General features: G+C 42.5%; 1 protein-coding gene across 3 annotated transcripts in view; it reads right to left on the bottom strand.

Moving 5' to 3' along the window:
• The window catches only part of LOC128697316 (centromere-associated protein E-like), a 570,758-nt gene that overhangs the window by 274,346 nt on the left and 275,558 nt on the right, over positions 1 to 20,854 (bottom strand). For all 3 annotated transcript variants that reach the window (XM_070104215.1, XM_070104216.1, XM_070104217.1), the window contains one exon: positions 20,008 to 20,712. In XM_070104215.1, the coding sequence (XP_069960316.1) occupies positions 20,008 to 20,712 (705 nt within the window). The remainder of the gene's footprint in view (positions 1 to 20,007; positions 20,713 to 20,854) is intronic.

Here is a 20,854-nt window from a genome sequence, read left to right as displayed (position 1 = left end):
ATGACGATGATAGTGTTGCAATTGGGATGGAAAATGTGCATGGTGGTGGTAGTGGTGGTGATGGCCGTGAGACACCAGCAGTGGGCCATGCTGCCACCCACGCCGCTGCCTCAGCTGATCTACAACAAAGGCCACAATCCCCCACCCACCCACCACACCAGCCTCCACAACCACAACCTCCACAACCATAACCACCTGTCATTGTCCAGTACCCACCAGCAGACTGCACCTGGGATTGGCAGGAAGCTGTCAATTTTGTTCCAAATGCCCACCAGTTTGATGACAGCCAAAGTGGAATACGGCCATCTTGTACCCTTGGGAACAATGCCACTGAACTGGAATGTTTCGAGTTATTCTTTGACAAATCCCTGATGGAAAGTATTGTCATGGAAAGCAACACATACTACGAGTACACCATGGCAAACACAATACTTTCACCAAAATCACATCTACACCAGTGGAAGGAGGCAACTGTGGCTGAGATGTATCTTTTCTTTGCCACAATAATGCTTATGCCACATGTGTATAAGCACAAAGTGAAATCATACTGGTCAACAGACCGCCTGATTGCAACCCCAGGTTTCAGTGATATAATGCCAGTGAATCGATTTGTGCTAATGTTACGTATGCTTCACTTCTCAGACAAAACCAGGCCTGACAGAAACAACGGGTTATATAAGATTAGGCATGTGTTTGTGTATCTGAAAGAGAAATTCAATATGTATTTTTATCCCTTCAGGAAGCTTGTAATTGACGAGTCTTTGATTCTGTTCAAAGGAAGACTCTCTTTCAAGCAGTATATACCAAGCAAGAGGAAACGCTTTGTTATAAAGTTGTTTGTGCTTTGTGATTGTTACAGTGGTCTGGTATTGGATATTATTGTGTACACTGGAAATTATACATTGCAAAATACCAGGAAGTTATTGGGCATCTCTGCTGATGTGGTTAGAACAATGATAGAACCATACCTTGGTAAGGGGCATATATTATATATTGATAACTGGTACACAAGCCCCTCACTCAGTGATTTTTTGCGAGTGAACATGAGAGATGTGTGTGGCACAGTGTGTGTAAATCGGAAACATATGCCCAGGTTTAACGCTGGCACTCGTAGAGGTGAGGTGCAGGTGTTTGCTGCCAATGACATCATGGCATTTCAGTGGCATGACAAACGAGATGTCACACTGTTGTCATCAGTTCACTCTAATGAAATGGCAGACAGCATAGAGAGAGCAATGAACCCATTCTAAAACCTGCAGCTGTGATTGATTACACCTTCAATATGCATTCAGTGGACAAATGTGACATGCAGATTGGGTTTGCTGATTGTGTTCGCAAAAGTTATAAGTGGTACATAAAACTCTTTTTTCCATCTTCTGGACATTTCCATGCTCAAAGCTTATAATATGTATGAGATGAGGACCAGAAACAAACCATCATATGGCGAATTCTGTTTGTCTGTCATCAGACAAATAGTATTCAAATACCAAGGAACAACACCTGCAATAGACCGCCCACCAAATTATCAACAACTACCTTCTCATCTGAAGCATGGTGATCACTTGCTAGTAAAACTGCCTGCTACTGCTTTCAAGAAAAAGGCTCAGAAGAGGTGTTACATCTGTGCACATACAAGGAAACGCCCACAACAATGCAGAGACACTCGTTTTATGTGTGAGGAGTGTAAAACACCACTGTGCATGACACTATGTTTCAAAGAGTTCCACAGACTGCAGAACTTCTAGAAACATTCCCTGTGACTGTATATGTGTATATAAAACATAGAAAAATAGTAATAAACAACATTTCATATCGTTTGTTTGTGTAAATATTTTTTATAAACAAAACAATGACAACAGTGTTTGCGCCCTTACTGTGTAGTATTGAAAAAGAAAAAGCTTACAAAATACTGATCATATTGGTCTCACAGGCCATAAAAGTTACTTGGAAAAAGAAAAATTAAAAAATAATAGAAATTAGTACATAGAAAGTAAATAAAAGAATACCGGGAGACGACAGTCGGCGATGTTGCCATATTGTCCCCCTTTTTCATCAACTTCACGCCTCCATATCTCGGTAAGTATTGATGGTAAAATTTTTTTGTTTAGCCTATAATATTAAAAAAAAAACTATTTTTTTCATAAGAATTTTTTTTTTTTTTTTTTGAAATTTGGCCGACCCTGAGAACGAGTCTCTGAGAGGACCTGTGGGCCCTCAAAGGGTTAACCCTTTGACTGTTGCAACCCCAAATCCTCAGGTGTCTCCTGATGTCACAAAATATTTAAAAAAGAAAAAATTATTTTTTTCTTATGAAATTATAGAGAATGTTTTCCCAATGGTAATGACATCAAAATTTGATGGAAAACTTATGGAATTATACTCTCGCAAAGTTAGTGACCTCGGCAATATTTATGAATCGGCGATTTTGTCCACTTTGAGCCCTGTTTTTGGCAAGTTCCATTGTTCCAGTCAACCAAACTCATAGCTATTTCTTTAGAACTCCATTTATTCTATCGATTTAGTACAAGAAACTGCCCATTTGCTGATTTCAACTACCCAATAAAGAGGTCAGAAATTGGAAATTTGGCCAATTTCATGCAAATTAAAAAGTATGCCAGTTTCAAAATAGTGCCTAGAATGAACAATGTAGACATTCCTGGTTCTAAAATAACATTTTCTTTGTTCATCAGTCACGTCTCCAGGCCACTCTGATATTACTCTTGCTTTCTATTTTGAATTTTTATTCAAACAAAAAATTTTTACTGTTATGCAGACTACTGCAATATTGTAATAATTGTGTAAATAACATCAACCCATTCATGACTGTATATTAGAATGGCTAGTTGGACATTTAGTGGACAATGACATCATTTGTTTACACTTGAACATTGGCAACAATCAAACATTTCTCCTAATTTGAGCTCCATTTCAAGGTCCTTTTCTTAGTAAAATCAATCAAAACCACCTTTATTTCTATAACATGTTTTCCATTCTATCAAATGTGACTATGAAAATGAGAATATAACCATAAAAACTATTCAAAAATCCACCTCAAAGTCGGCATTTTAATCAAACAACATGGTCGGAGTTTTTTTTTTTTTCATTATGCACTGCGTCCTGCAGTATTTCTTTATATGGTGCACACTGACCACACGGACCCATTCTCTCACATGTGGGCCTACCAGCTTTCTCCTGCTTGATTTGAAGCTGCTAGAATTTATGAGTATACATATGTCAAACATATTGGCTCGTAAGATGTATATACATACGACCGAAACAGACAAAGGGTTAAAGAAGGCACCTTCTTCCCTCTCTCTTCCACCTCCTCTGAAGCAATTTCCTCAGCTGGTGTACGTAAGAACATACAAAAGCAGGAACACTGCAGCAGGCCTGTTGGCCCATACTAGGCAGGTTCTTCACAAACCATCCCACTAACAATATTTGCCCAACCCAATTTTCAATGCTCCCCAAGCAATAAGCAAGTCCCACTCAAATCAAATCGAGTGTGTGGGGAAGTACCGTGGCTGGTTTGTATGGTGAAGTACCCTGGCTAGTGTATGTGGGGAAGTACCCTGGCTGGTTTGTGTGGGGAAGTACCCTGGCTGGTGTGTGTTGGGAAGTGCCATGGCTGGTTTGTGTAGGGAAGTATTCGGGCTGGTGTATGTGAGGAAGTACCCTGGCTGGTGTGGGGAAGTACCCTGACTGGTGCATGGGGAAGTACTCTTGCTGGTTTGTGTGGAGAAGTAACCTGGCTGGTGTGTGTGGGGAAGTACCCTGGCTGGTTTGTGTGGGGAAGTACCCTGGCTGGTGTGTGTGGGGAAGTGCCCTGGCTGGTTTGTGTAGGGAAGTACTCTGGCTGGTGTATGTGAGGAAGTACCCTGGCTGGTGTGGGGAAGTACCCTTGCTGGTGCATGGGGAAGTACTCTTGCTGGTTTGTGTGGAGAAGTAACCTGGCTGGTTTGTGTGGGGAAGTACCCTGGCTGGTGTGTGTGGGAAAGTACCCTGGCTAGTGTGTGGTGAAGTACCCTGGCTGATTTGTGTGGGGAAGTACTCTGGATGGTTTGTGTTGGGAAGTACCCTGGCTGGTGTGAGGGGAAGTGCCCTGGCTGTTGTGGGAAAGTACCCTTGGTGGTTTGTGTGGGGAAGTACCCTGGCTGGTGTGTGGGGGAAGTACCCTGGCTGATTTGTGTGGGGAAGTACACTGGCTGGTGTGTGTTGGTAAGTACCCTGGCTAGTGTGTGGGGAAGTACCCTGGCTGATTTGTGTGGGGAAGTACCCTGGTTGGTTTGTGTGGGGAAATACCCTGGCTGGTGTAAGGGCAAGTACCATGGCTGTTGTGGGGAAGTACCCTGGCTGGTGTGAGGGGGAAGTACCCTGGCTGGATTGTGTGGGTAAGTACCCTGGCTGGTGTGAGGGGAAGTACCCTGGCTGTTGTGGGGAAGTACCCTGGCTGTTGTGGGGATGTACCCTGGCTGGTGTGAGGGGGAAGTACCCTGGCTGGTTTGTGTGGGTAAGTACCCTGGCTGGTGTGAGGGGAAGTACCCTGGCTGTTGTGAGGAAGTACCCTGGCTGTTGTGGGGAAGTACCCTGGCTGTTGTGGGGAAGTACCCTGGCTGTTGTGGGGATGTACCCTGGCTGGTGTGAGGGGGAAGTACCCTGGCTGGTTTGTGTGGGTAAGTACCCTGGCTGGTGTGAGGGGAAGTACCCTGGCTGTTGTGAGGAAGTACCCTGGCTGTTGTGGGGAAGTACCCTGGCTGGTGTGAGGGGAAGTACCCTGGCTGTTGTGGGGAAGTACCCTGGCTGTTGTGGGGATGTACCCTGGCTGGTGTGAGGGGGAAGTACCCTGGCTGGTTTGTGTGGGTAAGTACCCTGGCTGGTGTGAGGGGAAGTACCCTGGCTGTTGTGAGGAAGTACCCTGGCTGTTGTGGGGAAGTACCCTGGCTGTTGTGGGGAAGTACCCTGGCTGGTGTGTTCTTGAATTCTATCATGTTTCTCACCTTTACCAAAGGGCTGGCACTAGGAACTTTCTTTTGGCCCATGGTGGCTTATTTAGTAGTTGCAAGCACATAAACAATGATTATGAAATTTATCTTATGAACACGTGGGGTGACGGTCACTCACTGAGAAACAATGCCACACTGACTCTGAATGGTGCGTGTGGGAGGTTTGTTTGCATGCAGCTGATGTGATGCTCTCCATACCACCGCTGAATTCAGAGGCAAATCATGAAAACTGAGGCTATATTTTCATGAAAAAAGTTGCAAATAATAGAAATTCACGAAAATTGATACTCACGAAATTCGAGGGTCCACTGCATTGAGAGTAAGTATATATCGTTTAAACTGTTTTACATATGTTCATGATATAGAGAATATGCATGAATAGTTTCTACATACGATTTCGTGAGTCATGATGACGGCAGTGAGGGGACTTGAGCTAGAGTTTGTCACAGCCACGCTAGCTGGAGATTCGTCTGTAAAAACTTGCATTTGTGGTCACAGTGATGCCTATGCTAACCTTCCTATGGTGTAGAAATATACCTAGTTGGACGAATCTTATTGTGGCTAGCTGGTCCAGTGGCTAACGTGACAGTCTGGAGTTTTGAGACTCTCTGACCACGGGTTCAATCCCGCCCATGGTATGTTTTTTTTTTTTAAGGCTAATTTGTGTGTGATATGGAAGGCAAACAGTAAGGCATGGGTCACTAGGGACATTTTCCTCAACTGGTTCTATCATGTGTTTGGTCCCACTGTGACGAAATACCTCCTAGAAAATAAATTGGACCTCAAGTGCCACCTGGTATTAGACAATGCTCCTGCTCATCCTCCAGACTTGCAAGAGTGAATTGTGGGGGAGTTGAGTTTCATAAAAGTCAGGTTTTTGCCTCCTAACATCACTCCTCTCCTCCAGCCCATGGACCAGCAGGTCATTTCAAATTTCAAAAAACTGTACACCTAAGCAGTGTTTCAAAAGTGCTTTGAAGTGACCTCAGACATTGAATTGACCCTAAGAGTGTTTTGGAAAGATCACTTCAGTATCCTCAGTTGCATAAACCTTATAGGTGAGGCTTGGGAGGGATTGACTTGCAGGACTTTGAACTCTGCTTGGAGGAAATTGTGGCCATATGTACAAGAGAGGGATTTTGAAGGATTTTGGGCTAATCCTGAGGAGCCTATACCTGTTGTGGAATCTATTGTATCATTGGGGAAGTCCATGGGGTTGGAGGTTAGTTGTGAGGATGTGGAAGAGTTTGTGGAGAACGATGATGAAGAACTAACCACTGATGAGCTGCAAGAGCATCTGCAACAGCAAGAGACCACAGCTGAGGAAATTGTTTCAGAGGAGGGGAGAGAGAAATAGAGGAAGTTGCCTTCTTCAACAATTAAGGACATTTGTACAATGTGGACAAAGGTGCATGCCTTTATGGATGAACATCACCCCGACACAGCTGTTGCAAGCTGTGCTGGTGACTTTTACAACGACAATGTTGTGTCCCAATTTAGGGAAATCTTAAAGGAACGCCAGAAACAGAGCACTATGGACAGATTTTTGGTGCGACTGAGGTCCAGTGATTGTCAAGTTGTTCCCAGTAGCATTAAAAAACAAAGAAGGGAAGTAACCCCATAAAAGGACTTGCTACCTAAAGTCCTTATGGAAGGGGATTCCCCTTCCAACAATAATACACCTCCATCATCTCCCCTTCTCCCAGCTCATCACTCATCAATAAATCTTCAGTAAAGATAAATGTCATTTATTCTTCATCTATTTATTCTTCATGTCTCATTCTTTTCTGTGTAGGAAAATGTATATTTCATTTGAAATTTTTTTCTTCTAATACGCACTTTCGTGTGTCTGGAACAGATTAATTGGATTTCCATTACAGGAAGGCCCCGCTTTACAGCGTTTCACTTTACGGCGTTCCGCTAATACGGACATTTCAAATTATGACCAAAACTCATTATACGGCTCCCCCCACCTGACTTTCTAATACGGTCACCGTGCCCCACCCTGTTTGTTTACATTCTCCATTAGCTCAGTAAGCACTAAGTCTCTCCATTTTGTCTGGAAACTCCAAAATTTCAAATGTTTTTAAAAGTTATTTCATATTTTATATATACTCTGATAATTATACTTATGTATACCTGTACCTAAATAAACTTACATACATCGAGTCATTTAAATGTCGTATATTACGTTAATATACACATTTTCATTAATCCATCCATGATATTTTTTTCAAAATTATATAATAAACACGATGCATAACATATAAATAAGATAAATACACCCCACAGTAGAATAAATAAACATAAATGTGAGATGTGAGCAGACGACTTCCACAAGTGACGCCATAATAACAATACTCACCGAGTCTCATTAAATGTCGTATATTACGGTAATATACACATTTTCATTAATCCATCCATGATATTTTTTTCAAAATTATATAATAAACACGATGCATAACATATAAATAAGATAAATACACCCCACAGTAGAATAAATAAACATAAATGTGAGATGTGAGCAGACGACTTCCACAAGTGACGCCATAATAACAATACTCACCGAGTCTCATTAAATGTCGTATATTACGGTAATATACACATTTTCATTAATCCATCCATGATATTTTTTTCAAAATTATATAATAAACACGATGCATAACATATAAATAAGATAAATACACCCCACAGTAGAATAAATAAACATAAATGTGAGATGTGAGCAGACGACTTCCACAAGTGACGCCATAATAACAATAGTCACCGAGTCTCATTAAATGTCGTATATTACGGTAATATACACATTTTCATTAATCCATCCATGATATTTTTTTCAAAATTATATAATAAACACGATGCATAACATATAAATAAGATAAATACACCCCACAGTAGAATAAATAAACATAAATGTGAGATGTGAGCAGACGACTTCCACAAGTGACGCCATAATAACAATAGTCACCGAGTCTCATTAAATGTCGTATATTACGGTAATATACACATTTTCATTAATCCATCCATGATATTTTTTTCAAAATTATATAATAAACACGATACATAACATAAAAAGATGATAAATACACCCCACAATAGAATAAATAAACATAAATATAAGATGTGGGAGCCTGGTTTGTTTACATAACTCGGCGCCTGTTACCTCTCATGTACTCATTCTTTCTCTCTCTCATTTATTCGTTTTATCTCATTTACTTACTCCTGACCCTACATTAAGACTACAAATATTTTAAGGTAAGTAATGAGTGAACTGTATATACATTTTATCGCTCTGGGATGCTTAAATATCATAGAATAGTATGTGTGGGTGGGGTGGCCTGGTGAGGTAGCCTGGCTATTACAATACATACCACACTTGATTTCTTACAATAAATACTACTTGTCTCACCCTAGATTAAGACTATAAATATTTTAAGGTAAGTAATGAGTGCACTATGTGTGTATTGTACTTTTTTATTGTTTTTTGATGCCTGGTTCTATTGCTAACATAATATATGTTAGTGTAAACTTGTTATCTAGTGTTTGTATGCATTTGTAAGTGGAAAAAAAGGGTGTTCCACTTTACGGCGGTTTCCGCTTTACGGCGGTAGCCTGGAACCTAACCCGCCGTATAAGTGGGGCCTTCCTGTATATCTTATGGGGAAAATTAATTCTGCTAACAATAAAATCAGTTAAGGACAAGCTCTCTGGAATGGAATAATATTGTAACCCGAGGATCCACTGTATGTATGTCTCAACGCTGTTGCTTGATACCTTTGATATACCTTTGAAAAGTTTCAAGAGTTTATCTACTCTCTGAGCCCGGCCATGGGCCAGGCTCGTCTGGTACTTTCCTGGTCACCCAGGCTGTTGCTGCTGGAGGCCCACTGCCCCACATATCCATCACAGCCTGGTTGATCTGGCACCTGGTGAAGATACTTCTCCAGTTTCCTCTTGAAAGCTTCTACACTTCTACACTTGATCTCCACATTGTTTGAGAGTATGGAACAGAACTCTTCTCCAGGCTGAGGGACTGACAACCTCAAATCTTCAACTTCAAGGATGATGGACTGATAACATCGTCTTCACATCTCTACTACTCCTGCCTACTTTCTGTACTCAACTGAAGAAGTCTACTGTGTAGGTGAAACGTTTTGGATTAAAGATGTCTAACTGTTGCCTATGTGTCTTGCTTACCAATGTTTTAGAGATGGTGGAGTATGTAAGAAACTTTTTGAAGGAAGGTGTAAGATTATTGTCACTCCACTGCTGACACTCCACTGCTGACACTCCACTGCTGACACTCCACTGCTGACAGTGTAGCAGTTCAGTGACACTTGATGATCATGTACTGCTGACAGTGTAGCAGTTCAGTGACACTTGATGATCATGCACTGCTGACAGTGCAGCAGTTCAGTGACACTTGATGATCATGCACTGCTGACAGTGTAGCAGTTCAGTGACACTTGATGATCATGCACTGCTGACAGTGCAGCAGTTCAGTGACACTTGATGATCATGTACTGCTGACAGTGTAGCAGTTCAGTGACACTTGATGATCATGCACTGCTGACAGTGTAGCAGTTCAGTGACACTTGATGATCATGCACTGCTGACAGTGTAGCAGTTCAGTGACACTTGATGATCATGCACTGCTGACAGTGTAGCAGTTCAGTGACACTTGATGATCATGCACTGCTGACAGTGTAGCAGTTCAGTGACACTTGATGATCATGCACTGCTGACAGTGTAGCAGTTCAGTGACACTTGATGATCATGCACTGCTGACAGTGTAGCAGTTCAGTGACACTTGATGATCATGCACTGCTGACAGTGTAGCAGTTCAGTGACACTTGATGATCATGCACTGCTGACAGTGTAGCAGTTCAGTGACACTTGATGATCATGCACTGCTGACAGTGTAGCAGTTCAGTGACACTTGATGATCATGCACTGCTGACAGTGTAGCAGTTCAGTGACACTTGATGATCATGCACTGCTGACAGTGTAGCAGTTCAGTGACACTTGATGATCATGCACTGCTGACAGTGTAGCAGTTCAGTGACACTTGATGATCATGCACTGCTGACAGTGCAGTGACAGTGTAGCAGTTCAGTGACACTTGATGATCATGCACTGCTGACAGTGCAGCAGTTCAGTGACACTTGATGATCATGCACTGCTGACAGTGTAGCAGTTCAGTGACACTTGATGATCATGCACTGCTGACAGTGTAGCAGTTCAGTGACACTTGATGATCATGCACTGCTGACAGTGTAGCAGTTCAGTGACACTTGATGATCATGCACTGCTGACAGTGCAGCAGTTCAGTGACACTTGATGATCATGCACTGCTGACAGTGCAGCAGTTCAGTGACACTTGATGATCATGCACTGCTGACAGTGTAGCAGTTCAGTGACACTTGATGATCATGTACTGCTGACAGTGCAGCAGTTCAGTGACACTTGATGATCATGCACTGCTGACAGTGCAGCAGTTCAGTGACACTTGATGATCATGCACTGCTGACAGTGCAGCAGTTCAGTGACACTTGATGATCATGTACTGCTGACAGTGCAGCAGTTCAGTGACACTTGATGATCATGTACTGCTGACAGTGCAGCAGTTCAGTGACACTTGATGATCATGCACTGCTGACAGTGAACCCATGGTTTATTTCTTTTCACTGTTATACATTAAACATGTAACATGTCTGTCTGTCTGCTTATCTGTCTTTCTGTCTGCCTATGTGTCTTCCTGTGTCTCTGTCTGTCTCTCTGCATCAGAGAGAACACCACTCATGTCTCTGTCTGTCTCTCTGTATCAGAGAGAACACCACTCATGTCTCTGTCTGTCTCTCTGTATCAGAGAGAACACCACTCATGTCTCTGTCTGTCTCTCTGTATCAGAGAGAACACCACTCATGTCTCTGTCTGTCTCTCTGTATCAGAGAGAACACCACTCATGTCTCTGTCTGTCTCTCTGTATCAGAGAGAACACCACTCATGTCTCTGTCTGTCTCTCTCATGTCTCTGTCTGTCTCTCTGTATCAGAGAGAACACCACTCATGTCTCTGTCTGTCTCTCTGTATCAGAGAGAACACCACTCATGTCTCTGTCTGTCTCTCTGTATCAGAGAGAACACCACTCATGTCTCTGTCTGTCTCTCTGTATCAGAGAGAACACCACTCATGTCTCTGTCTGTCTCTCTGTATCAGAGAGAACACCACTCATGTCTCTGTCTGTCTCTCTGTATCAGAGAGAACACCACTCATGTCTCTGTCTGTCTCTCTGTATCAGAGAGAACACCACTCATGTCTCTGTCTGTCTCTCTGTATCAGAGAGAACACCACTCATGTCTCTGTCTGTCTCTCTGTATCAGAGAGAACACCACTCATGTCTCTGTCTGTCTCTCTGTATCAGAGAGAACACCACTCATGTCTCTGTCTGTCTCTCTGTATCAGAGAGAACACCACTCATGTCTCTGTCTGTCTCTGTGTATCAGAGAGAACACCACTCATGTCTCTGTCTGTCTCTGTGTATCAGAGAGAACACCACTCATGTCTCTGTCTCTCTGTATCAGAGAGAACACCACTCATGTCTCTGTCTGTCTCTGTGTATCAGAGAGAACACCACTCATGTCTCTGTCTGTCTCTCTGTATCAGAGAGAACACCACTCATGTCTCTGTCTGTCTCTCTGTATCAGAGAGAACACCACTCATGTCTCTGTCTGTCTCTCTGTATCAGAGAGAACACCACTCATGTCTCTGTCTGTCTCTCTGTATCAGAGAGAACACCACATCATGTCTGTCTCTGTCTGTCTCTCTGTATCAGAGAGAACACCACTCATGTCTCTGTCTGTCTCTCTGTATCAGAGAGAACACCACTCATGTCTCTGTCTGTCTCTCTGTATCAGAGAGAACACCACTCATGTCTCTGTCTGTCTCTGTGTATCAGAGAGAACACCACTCATGTCTCTGTCTGTCTCTCTGTATCAGAGAGAACACCACTCATGTCTCTGTCTGTCTCTCTGTATCAGAGAGAACACCACTCATGTCTCTGTCTGTCTCTCTGTATCAGAGAGAACACCACTCATGTCTCTGTCTGTCTCTCTGTATCAGAGAGAACACCACTCATGTCTCTGTCTGTCTCTCTGTATCAGAGAGAACACCACTCATGTCTCTGTCTGTCTCTCTGTATCAGAGAGAACACCACTCATGTCTCTGTCTGTCTCTGTGTATCAGAGAGAACACCACTCATGTCTCTGTCTGTCTCTGTGTATCAGAGAGAACACCACTCATGTCTCTGTCTGTCTCTCTGTATCAGAGAGAACACCACTCATGTCTCTGTCTGTCTCTGTGTATCAGAGAGAACACCACTCATGTCTCTGTCTGTCTCTGTGTATCAGAGAGAACACCACTCATGTCTCTGTCTGTCTCTCTGTATCAGAGAGAACACCACTCATGTCTCTGTCTGTCTCTCTGTATCAGAGAGAACACCACTCATGTCTCTGTCTGTCTCTCTGTATCAGAGAGAACACCACTCATGTCTCTGTCTGTCTCTCTGTATCAGAGAGAACACCACTCATGTCTCTGTCTGTCTCTCTGTATCAGAGAGAACACCACTCATGTCTCTGTCTGTCTCTGTGTATCAGAGAGAACACCACTCATGTCTCTGTCTGTCTCTGTGTATCAGAGAGAACACCACTCATGTCTCTGTCTGTCTCTGTGTATCAGAGAGAACACCACTCATGTCTCTGTCTGTCTCTCTGTATCAGAGAGAACACCACTCATGTCTCTGTCTGTCTCTCTGTATCAGAGAGAACACCACTCATGTCTCTGTCTGTCTCTGTGTATCAGAGAGAACACCACTCATGTCTCTGTCTGTCTCTGTGTATCAGAGAGAACACCACTCATGTCTCTGTCTGTCTCTCTGTATCAGAGAGAACACCACTCATGTCTCTGTCTGTCTCTCTGTATCAGAGAGAACACCACTCATGTCTCTGTCTGTCTCTCTGTATCAGAGAGAACACCACTCATGTCTCTGTCTGTCTCTCTGTATCAGAGAGAACACCACTCATGTCTCTGTCTGTCTCTGTGTATCAGAGAGAACACCACTCATGTCTCTGTCTGTCTCTCTGTATCAGAGAGAACACCACTCATGTCTCTGTCTGTCTCTCTGTATCAGAGAGAACACCACTCATGTCTCTGTCTGTCTCTCTGTATCAGAGAGAACACCACTCATGTCTCTGTCTGTCTCTCTGTATCAGAGAGAACACCACTCATGTCTCTGTCTGTCTCTCTGTATCAGAGAGAACACCACTCATGTCTCTGTCTGTCTCTCTGTATCAGAGAGAACACCACTCATGTCTCTGTCTGTCTCTCTGTATCAGAGAGAACACCACTCATGTCTCTGTCTGTCTCTCTGTATCAGAGAGAACACCACTCATGTCTCTGTCTGTCTCTCTGTATCAGAGAGAACACCACTCATGTCTCTGTCTGTCTCTCTGTATCAGAGAGAACACCACTCATGTCTCTGTCTGTCTCTCTGTATCAGAGAGAACACCACTCATGTCTCTGTCTGTCTCTGTGTATCAGAGAGAACACCACTCATGTCTCTGTCTGTCTCTCTGTATCAGAGAGAACACCACTCATGTCTCTGTCTGTCTCTCTGTATCAGAGAGAACACCACTCATGTCTCTGTCTGTCTCTCTGTATCAGAGAGAACACCACTCATGTCTCTGTCTGTCTCTCTGTATCAGAGAGAACACCACTCATGTCTCTGTCTGTCTCTGTGTATCAGAGAGAACACCACTCATGTCTCTGTCTGTCTCACTGTATCAGAGAGAACACCACTCATGTCTCTGTCTGTCTCTCTGTATCAGAGAGAACACCACTCATGTCTCTGTCTGTCTCACTGTATCAGAGAGAACACCACTCATGTCTCTGTCTGTCTCACTGTATCAGAGAGAACACCACTGTATCAGAGAGAACACCACTCATGTCTCTGTCTGTCTCTCTGTATCAGAGAGAACACCACTCATGTCTCTGTCTGTCTCTCTGTATCAGAGAGAACACCACTCATGTCTCTGTCTGTCTCTCTGTATCAGAGAGAACACCACTCATGTCTCTGTCTGTCTCTCTGTATCAGAGAGAACACCACTCATGTCTCTGTCTGTCTCTGTGTATCAGAGAGAACACCACTCATGTCTCTGTCTGTCTCTCTGTATCAGAGAGAACACCACTCATGTCTCTGTCTGTCTCTCTGTATCAGAGAGAACACCACTCATGTCTCTGTCTGTCTCTCTGTATCAGAGAGAACACCACTCATGTCTCTGTCTGTCTCTGTGTATCAGAGAGAACACCACTCATGTCTCTGTCTGTCTCTCTGTATCAGAGAGAACACCACTCATGTCTCTGTCTGTCTCTCTGTATCAGAGAGAACACCACTCATGTCTCTGTCTGTCTCTCTGTATCAGAGAGAACACCACTCATGTCTCTGTCTGTCTCTCTGTATCAGAGAGAACACCACTCATGTGTCTGTCTGTATCTCTCTGTCTGTATCAGAGAGAACACCACTCATGTCTCTGTCTGTCTCTCTGTATCAGAGAGAACACCACTCATGTCTCTGTCTGTCTCTGTGTATCAGAGAGAACACCACTCATGTCTCTGTCTGTCTCTCTGTATCAGAGAGAACACCACTCATGTCTCTGTCTGTCTCTCTGTATCAGAGAGAACACCACTCATGAACCAAGAGGTATTACACACGATGCAGAGTCGTCATGTCTGGTTCCTGATCAAGTGAAAAATGTGTATTACTTGCCAGTCATGCTTATTATGTCTTATATCTACAAGCACAGTATCACACTTTGTCTTATATCTACAAGCACAGTATCACACTTTGTCTTATATCTACAAGCACAGTATCACACTTTGTCTTATATCTACAAGCACAGTATCACACTTTGTCTTATATCTACAAGCACAGTATCACACTTGTCTTATATCTACAAGCACAGTATCACACTTTGTCTTATATCTACAAGCACAGTATCACACTTTGTCTTATATCTACAAGCACAGTATCACACTTTGTCTTATATCTACAAGCACAGTATCACACTTGTCTTATATCTACAAGCACAGTATCACACTTTGTCTTATATCTACAAGCACAGTATCACACTTGTCTTATATCTACAAGCACAGTATCACACTTGTCTTATATCTACAAGCACAGTATCACACTTGTCTTATATCTACAAGCACAGTATCACACTTTGTCTTATATCTACAAGCACAGTATCACACTTGTCTTATATCTACAAGCACAGTATCACACTTTGTCTTATATCTACAAGCACAGTATCACACTTTGTCTTATATCTACAAGCACAGTATCACACTTTGTCTTATATCTACAAGCACAGTATCACACTTGTCTTATATCTACAAGTCACACTTATATCTACAAGCACAGTATCACACTTGTCTTATATCTACAAGCACAGTATCACACTTTGTCTTATATCTACAAGCACAGTATCACACTTTGTCTTATATCTACAAGCACAGTATCACACTTTGTCTTATATCTACAAGCACAGTATCACACTTTGTCTTATATCTACAAGCACAGTATCACACTTTGTCTGGACTTTTTGGGGTTATCCTAGGTAATTTATACTACGTATGATAACTGTACTTAAGTGTACCTGTGAGATACAGGGATAGACAGAGACGGGGATAGACAGAGGCAGGGATAGACAGAGACGGGGATAGACAGAGACAGAGATATATACAAACAGAGATAGACAGAGATATGTGCAAATGGAGATAGATACAGACAGCAATAGATACAGACAGAAGGAATAGAGACAACCAAAGTCAATCAGCCACCCACCTACCCGGCCAGCCAACCTGCTGAACACATATTACACATTCCAGAATTATTTCTCTTTACTTAGGACATAGGCTATAGGATATTCTGGCAGGATGACACTACCAGTGGTATTAAAAATGAAAGGATGTTGCACAAATGTTGCACCTGGGTTATTATTGAGGTTTTTGATATTTCCTCATCCACTTGTGGAAACATCCATCTCAAAGTCACTAAACTCAGGGTCAACTCCTCTTAATAGGGAAGTGCTAATATGACATGACATCAGTGAATCCCTGGTGTTTGCCATGTTCTTTGTTCTATCTGTTTCTCAATTGATCTGGTGCTCCCACAAGGCACTAAGTGGTCCCAGATTTTTTAATACTGCTCATACTGGGTGTTCAGACCCATTCTATACTTACCAGGCATCTCAGGTCATTTGAGGCAAATTTGGAGGAAGGAAAGATAAAATATTGATCTACATTTGGAGCACCAGCAGTAACAAAGTAGATCTACATATGGACAGTTAAGAGTTTAAATACTGTATATTACATTTGGGAGTGGGAGCCAGGTCTACCTACACCTGACTTTCTACAAATAAATATTACTCACTTTTCACCCTTCATTAAGACTACAAATATTTTAAAGTAATGAATATACTGTGTATGTATTTTACTTTTTATTATTTTTAATGCCTAGTTCTACTGTTAGCATAATACAGCTTCTCCTTACTTAGTGACATACTTGTTTACCGATGACTCGGACTTATGATGGGCTCTCTGACCAGTATACATACCTAAATAATGAATATTAGAGCTGATTTCCTCTATTTTGTTTATTACAATATACAGTACACTGCTGTATAAACATTCAAAAATATACCAGAAATGTTATAAATGGTGCAAAGATGACATTAACACATTATCAACAATGGTTGACACAAACCCACTACCATTATAGTATGCTCCTCACTTAGTGACGAATTTGTTTACCAATGTTGCCTTAGGACCAGAACTCCGTTGTTAAGTGAGGAGAGGCTGTATATGTTATTGTAAACTTATCTGGTATTTGTATGCATTTATAAGTGGAAAAAATGGTATTCTGCTTACCAGCAATGCCCGCTTTCTGACGATAGCCTTAAACCTAACCTGCTGTATGAGTGGGGCCCTATAGTAGCCTGACACCTAACCTGCTGTATGAGTGGGGCCCTATAGTAGCCCGACACCTAACCTGCTGTATGAGTGGGGCCCTATAGTAGCCTGACACCTAACCTGCTGTATGAGTGGGGCCCTATAGTAGCCTGACACCTAACCTGCTGTATGAGTGGGGCCCTATAGTAGCCTGACACCTAACCTGCTGTATAAGTGAGGCCCTACTGTTCAATAGTTGGGTAACACACGAACAACTTTCTTATATATCAGTAGTCATAAATTAACTTAACTTTGGGTTTTGTTAGTGACTTTATTATAGAAGTAATGTATGTAGAATTAGTTTGGAATAGGTAGAGGGAAGTGTGATAGTTATCAGTTAGGTAATAACTAAACTGGGCTTGAGAGCTCAGAACTTTTTGGCTATATTTATTACTATGGTGGAGAAGAAGTCATTCAGTTTATTTACTGTTTCAGAGAGTTGGAGAGGAGGTTCAGTTGGTTTAGTTTATACAATGTCTATTTTTGTGACTATGACAACTATATGGAATATTAGAAAAACCCGTCAGTCAAAATATTATGAAAAGTTGTGTATAAATAAGTTAGGTAGCAAGTTTGTTACCATATTATAGGAATAAGAAAGTAGGTAATTTTAAAAATGAAAATCTTGATGATCATGTTATCATGACTCATATTATATAACATAAAAAATAAACAAAGACTTTCAACTTACAGTTAATGTCTCTGGAGGGCTTTCACCAATAATTATCTTAACTTTCTCCATGATGGTGGTGGTTGAGTCTCCCTGGAGAACAGTGGCAGCTGTGGCACCTGTCTCTGTGGTGATGGTGTCCAGGGCCTTCTTAATGGTCTCCTGTACCTGTCATTACCAACACAAACATTAATGCTGGATGTCAGCAACAAACTTGTCTCCACTCTGACACTTTCACAACTGTTGATTACTCAAGACTTATGTCTTAAAATATAACTCACACCCTCCCTTCAACTGCTAATATATCCCCTGTACCTCCCTACAGCCCTTCCTAATATATCCCCTGTATCTCTCTTCAACCCTTCCTAATATATCCCCCTGTACCTCCCTTCAACCCTTCTTAATATATCCCCTGTACCTCCCTTCAACCCTTCCTAATATATCCCCTGTACCTCCCTTCAACCCTTCCTAATATATCCCCTGTACCTCCCTACAACCCTTCCTAATATATCCCCTGTATCTCTCTTCAACCCTTCCTAATATATCCCCTGTACCTCCCTACAACCCTTCCTAATATATCCCCTGTACCTCCCTTCAACCCTTCCTAATATATCCCCTGTACCTCCCTTCAACCCTTCCTAATATATCCCCTGTACCTCCCTACAACCCTTCCTAATATATCCCCTGTATCTCTCTTCAACCCTTCCTAATATATCCCCTGTACCTCCCTACAACCCTTCCTAATATATCCCCTGTACCTCCCTTCAACCCTTCCTAATATATCCCCTGTACCTCCCTTCAACCCTTCCTAATATATCCCCTGTACCTCCCTTCAACCCTTCCAAGCATATCCACGTACCTTTCTTCAACGCTTCATAATACGTATATCCTCTGTACCTCTTTTCAACCATTCCTAGAATATCCCCTGTACCTTCCTAGGATATCATCTATACCCTCCTAGGATATCCACTGTACCTCTCTTCAACCCTTCCTTGGATATCCCATGTTCCTTCCTTCAACCCTTCCTAGGATATCCCTTGTACCATCCTTCAACTCTTCCTAGCATATCACCTGTACCTTTCTTCAACCTTCCTTGGATATCTCTTGAAGCAACCACCCAGGGAGGTACTACCATCCTTTGGTAGTAGGTTCATAGACAGCAACCACCCTGGGAGGTACTACCATCCTGTGGTAGTAGATTGGTAGACAGCAACCACCCAGGGAGGTACTACCATCCTGTGGTAGTAGATTGGTAGACAGCAACCACCCAGGGAGGTACTACCATCCTGTGGTAGTAGATTGGTAGACAGCAACCACCCAGGGAGGTACTACCATCCTGTGGTAGTAGATTGGTAGACAGCAACCACCCAGGGAGGTACTACCATCCTGTGGTAGTAGATTGGTAGACAGCAACCACCCAGGGAGGTACTACCATCCTGTGGTAGTAGATTGGTAGACAGCAACCACCCAGGGAGGTACTACAATCCTGTGGTAGAAGGTTGGTAGACGTTAACCACCCAGGGAGGTACTACCATCCTGTGGTAGTAGGTTGGTAGGCAGCAACCACCCAGGGAGGTACTACCATCCTGTGGGAGTAGGTTGGTAGGCAGCATTCACCCTGGGAGGCACTGTGATCCTCTGGTAGTAGGTTGGTAGACAGCAACCACCCAGGGAGGTACTATTATCCGGTGGTAGTAAATTGGTAGACAGCAACCCCCCAGGGAGGTACTACTGTCCTACCAAGTGAGTAAAACAAGAGCCTCTAATTGTTTTACATAATGATATGATTGCTGGTGTCTTTTTCTGTGTCATAAATATGCAAGTAGAAGTCTTGCTACTTCTACTTACACTTAGGTCAAACAACACATGCATGTACAAACATACAAACACACCCCTTTGGGATTTCTTCTCTTTTCTTACAAGTTCTTTTTCTTGTTTATTTCCTCTTATCTCCATGGGGAAGTGGAAGAGAATTCTTCCTTCATAAGCCATGCATGTCGTAATAGGTAACTAAAATGCCAGGAGCAAGGAGCTAGTAACCCCTTCTCCTGTACATTACTAAATTTATAAAGAAATTTTTGTTTTTCTTTTTGGGTCACCCTCCTTCAGTGGGATATGGCTGGTGTGTTGAAAGAAGAAAGATTAATATATTTAATAATAACTGAATATTGCTCTTGATGTTGTATATATTTACATAACAGAATCAATATATAAAAAATAACTAAGAAATTATTTGGAAAGTTCAATAATGTCTGTGGCATCATACCTTTACTGAGGTGTAGACAGTGTTGACATCTGGGAAGAGTTCCTGACACTTCTTCATCCAATCTTCAACCTCCACATTGTAGTGATCAGCTTCATCAATGGTTGTGAAGACCTCCTGTGCAGTGTTGACTGTGTTGAGGGTCTCCAGCATGGTCTGCAGCTGCTTCTTTCCTGCCTCTCCTTCTGTTGTCATTGTCAGCACACTGGTATCCTCCTGTTCCAGGAGCTCTACTGCTGCCTTGTTCTGCTCCAGCAGATCATAGAGTCTGTCCTGCAGTTGGTGATGCTGGATCTTCCAGTCCCTCACCTGCCCCTGGTACTTGCTCAGCTGGGACAGTGCTTCTTCACACTCACTTATAAGGTTACTGATACTGCTCTTGTGTTCCTGTGCCAAAGACTGTAACTTCTTCCTGATGTCTCTTGTGCGATCTTGACCACATTTTGCTGACACTGTTCCCACTGATGCAACCTGGATACTTCTGAGTTTCTTTATCACAGCCTCCATAGCATAGTTGATCGGGAACTGAGTAGCATCTGTGGCACTGTGCTCAGCACGACAGCTGGGGCAGGTGAGCTGAGCATTCTTAATTGTACCTTCAATACACTGTGAGCAGAATGTGTGACCACACAGCAGAGTGTGTGGTCGTCGTAGTTCTTCATCATAATTGTTAAAGCACACTTTACACTCCTCTGGTTTGTCGTTATCCTGTAGAAAATAAATATTAAGTTAGATTTTACACTAATAGGAATGAATTTAAACGGGTTAGATTTGATGCCAAAAGAATTGAATTCTATTAACTTACTCCTCAATTAAGTGTTTGTATTGAATTTTACAGACACTCATAAAA

This window comes from Cherax quadricarinatus, chromosome 89 (genome assembly GCF_038502225.1).
Source record: "Cherax quadricarinatus isolate ZL_2023a chromosome 89, ASM3850222v1, whole genome shotgun sequence".
Lineage (NCBI taxonomy): Eukaryota > Metazoa > Arthropoda > Malacostraca > Decapoda > Parastacidae > Cherax > Cherax quadricarinatus.
The sequence above is the reverse complement of the archived record's forward strand: the minus strand, read 5'-3'. Positions and strand labels throughout refer to the sequence as shown.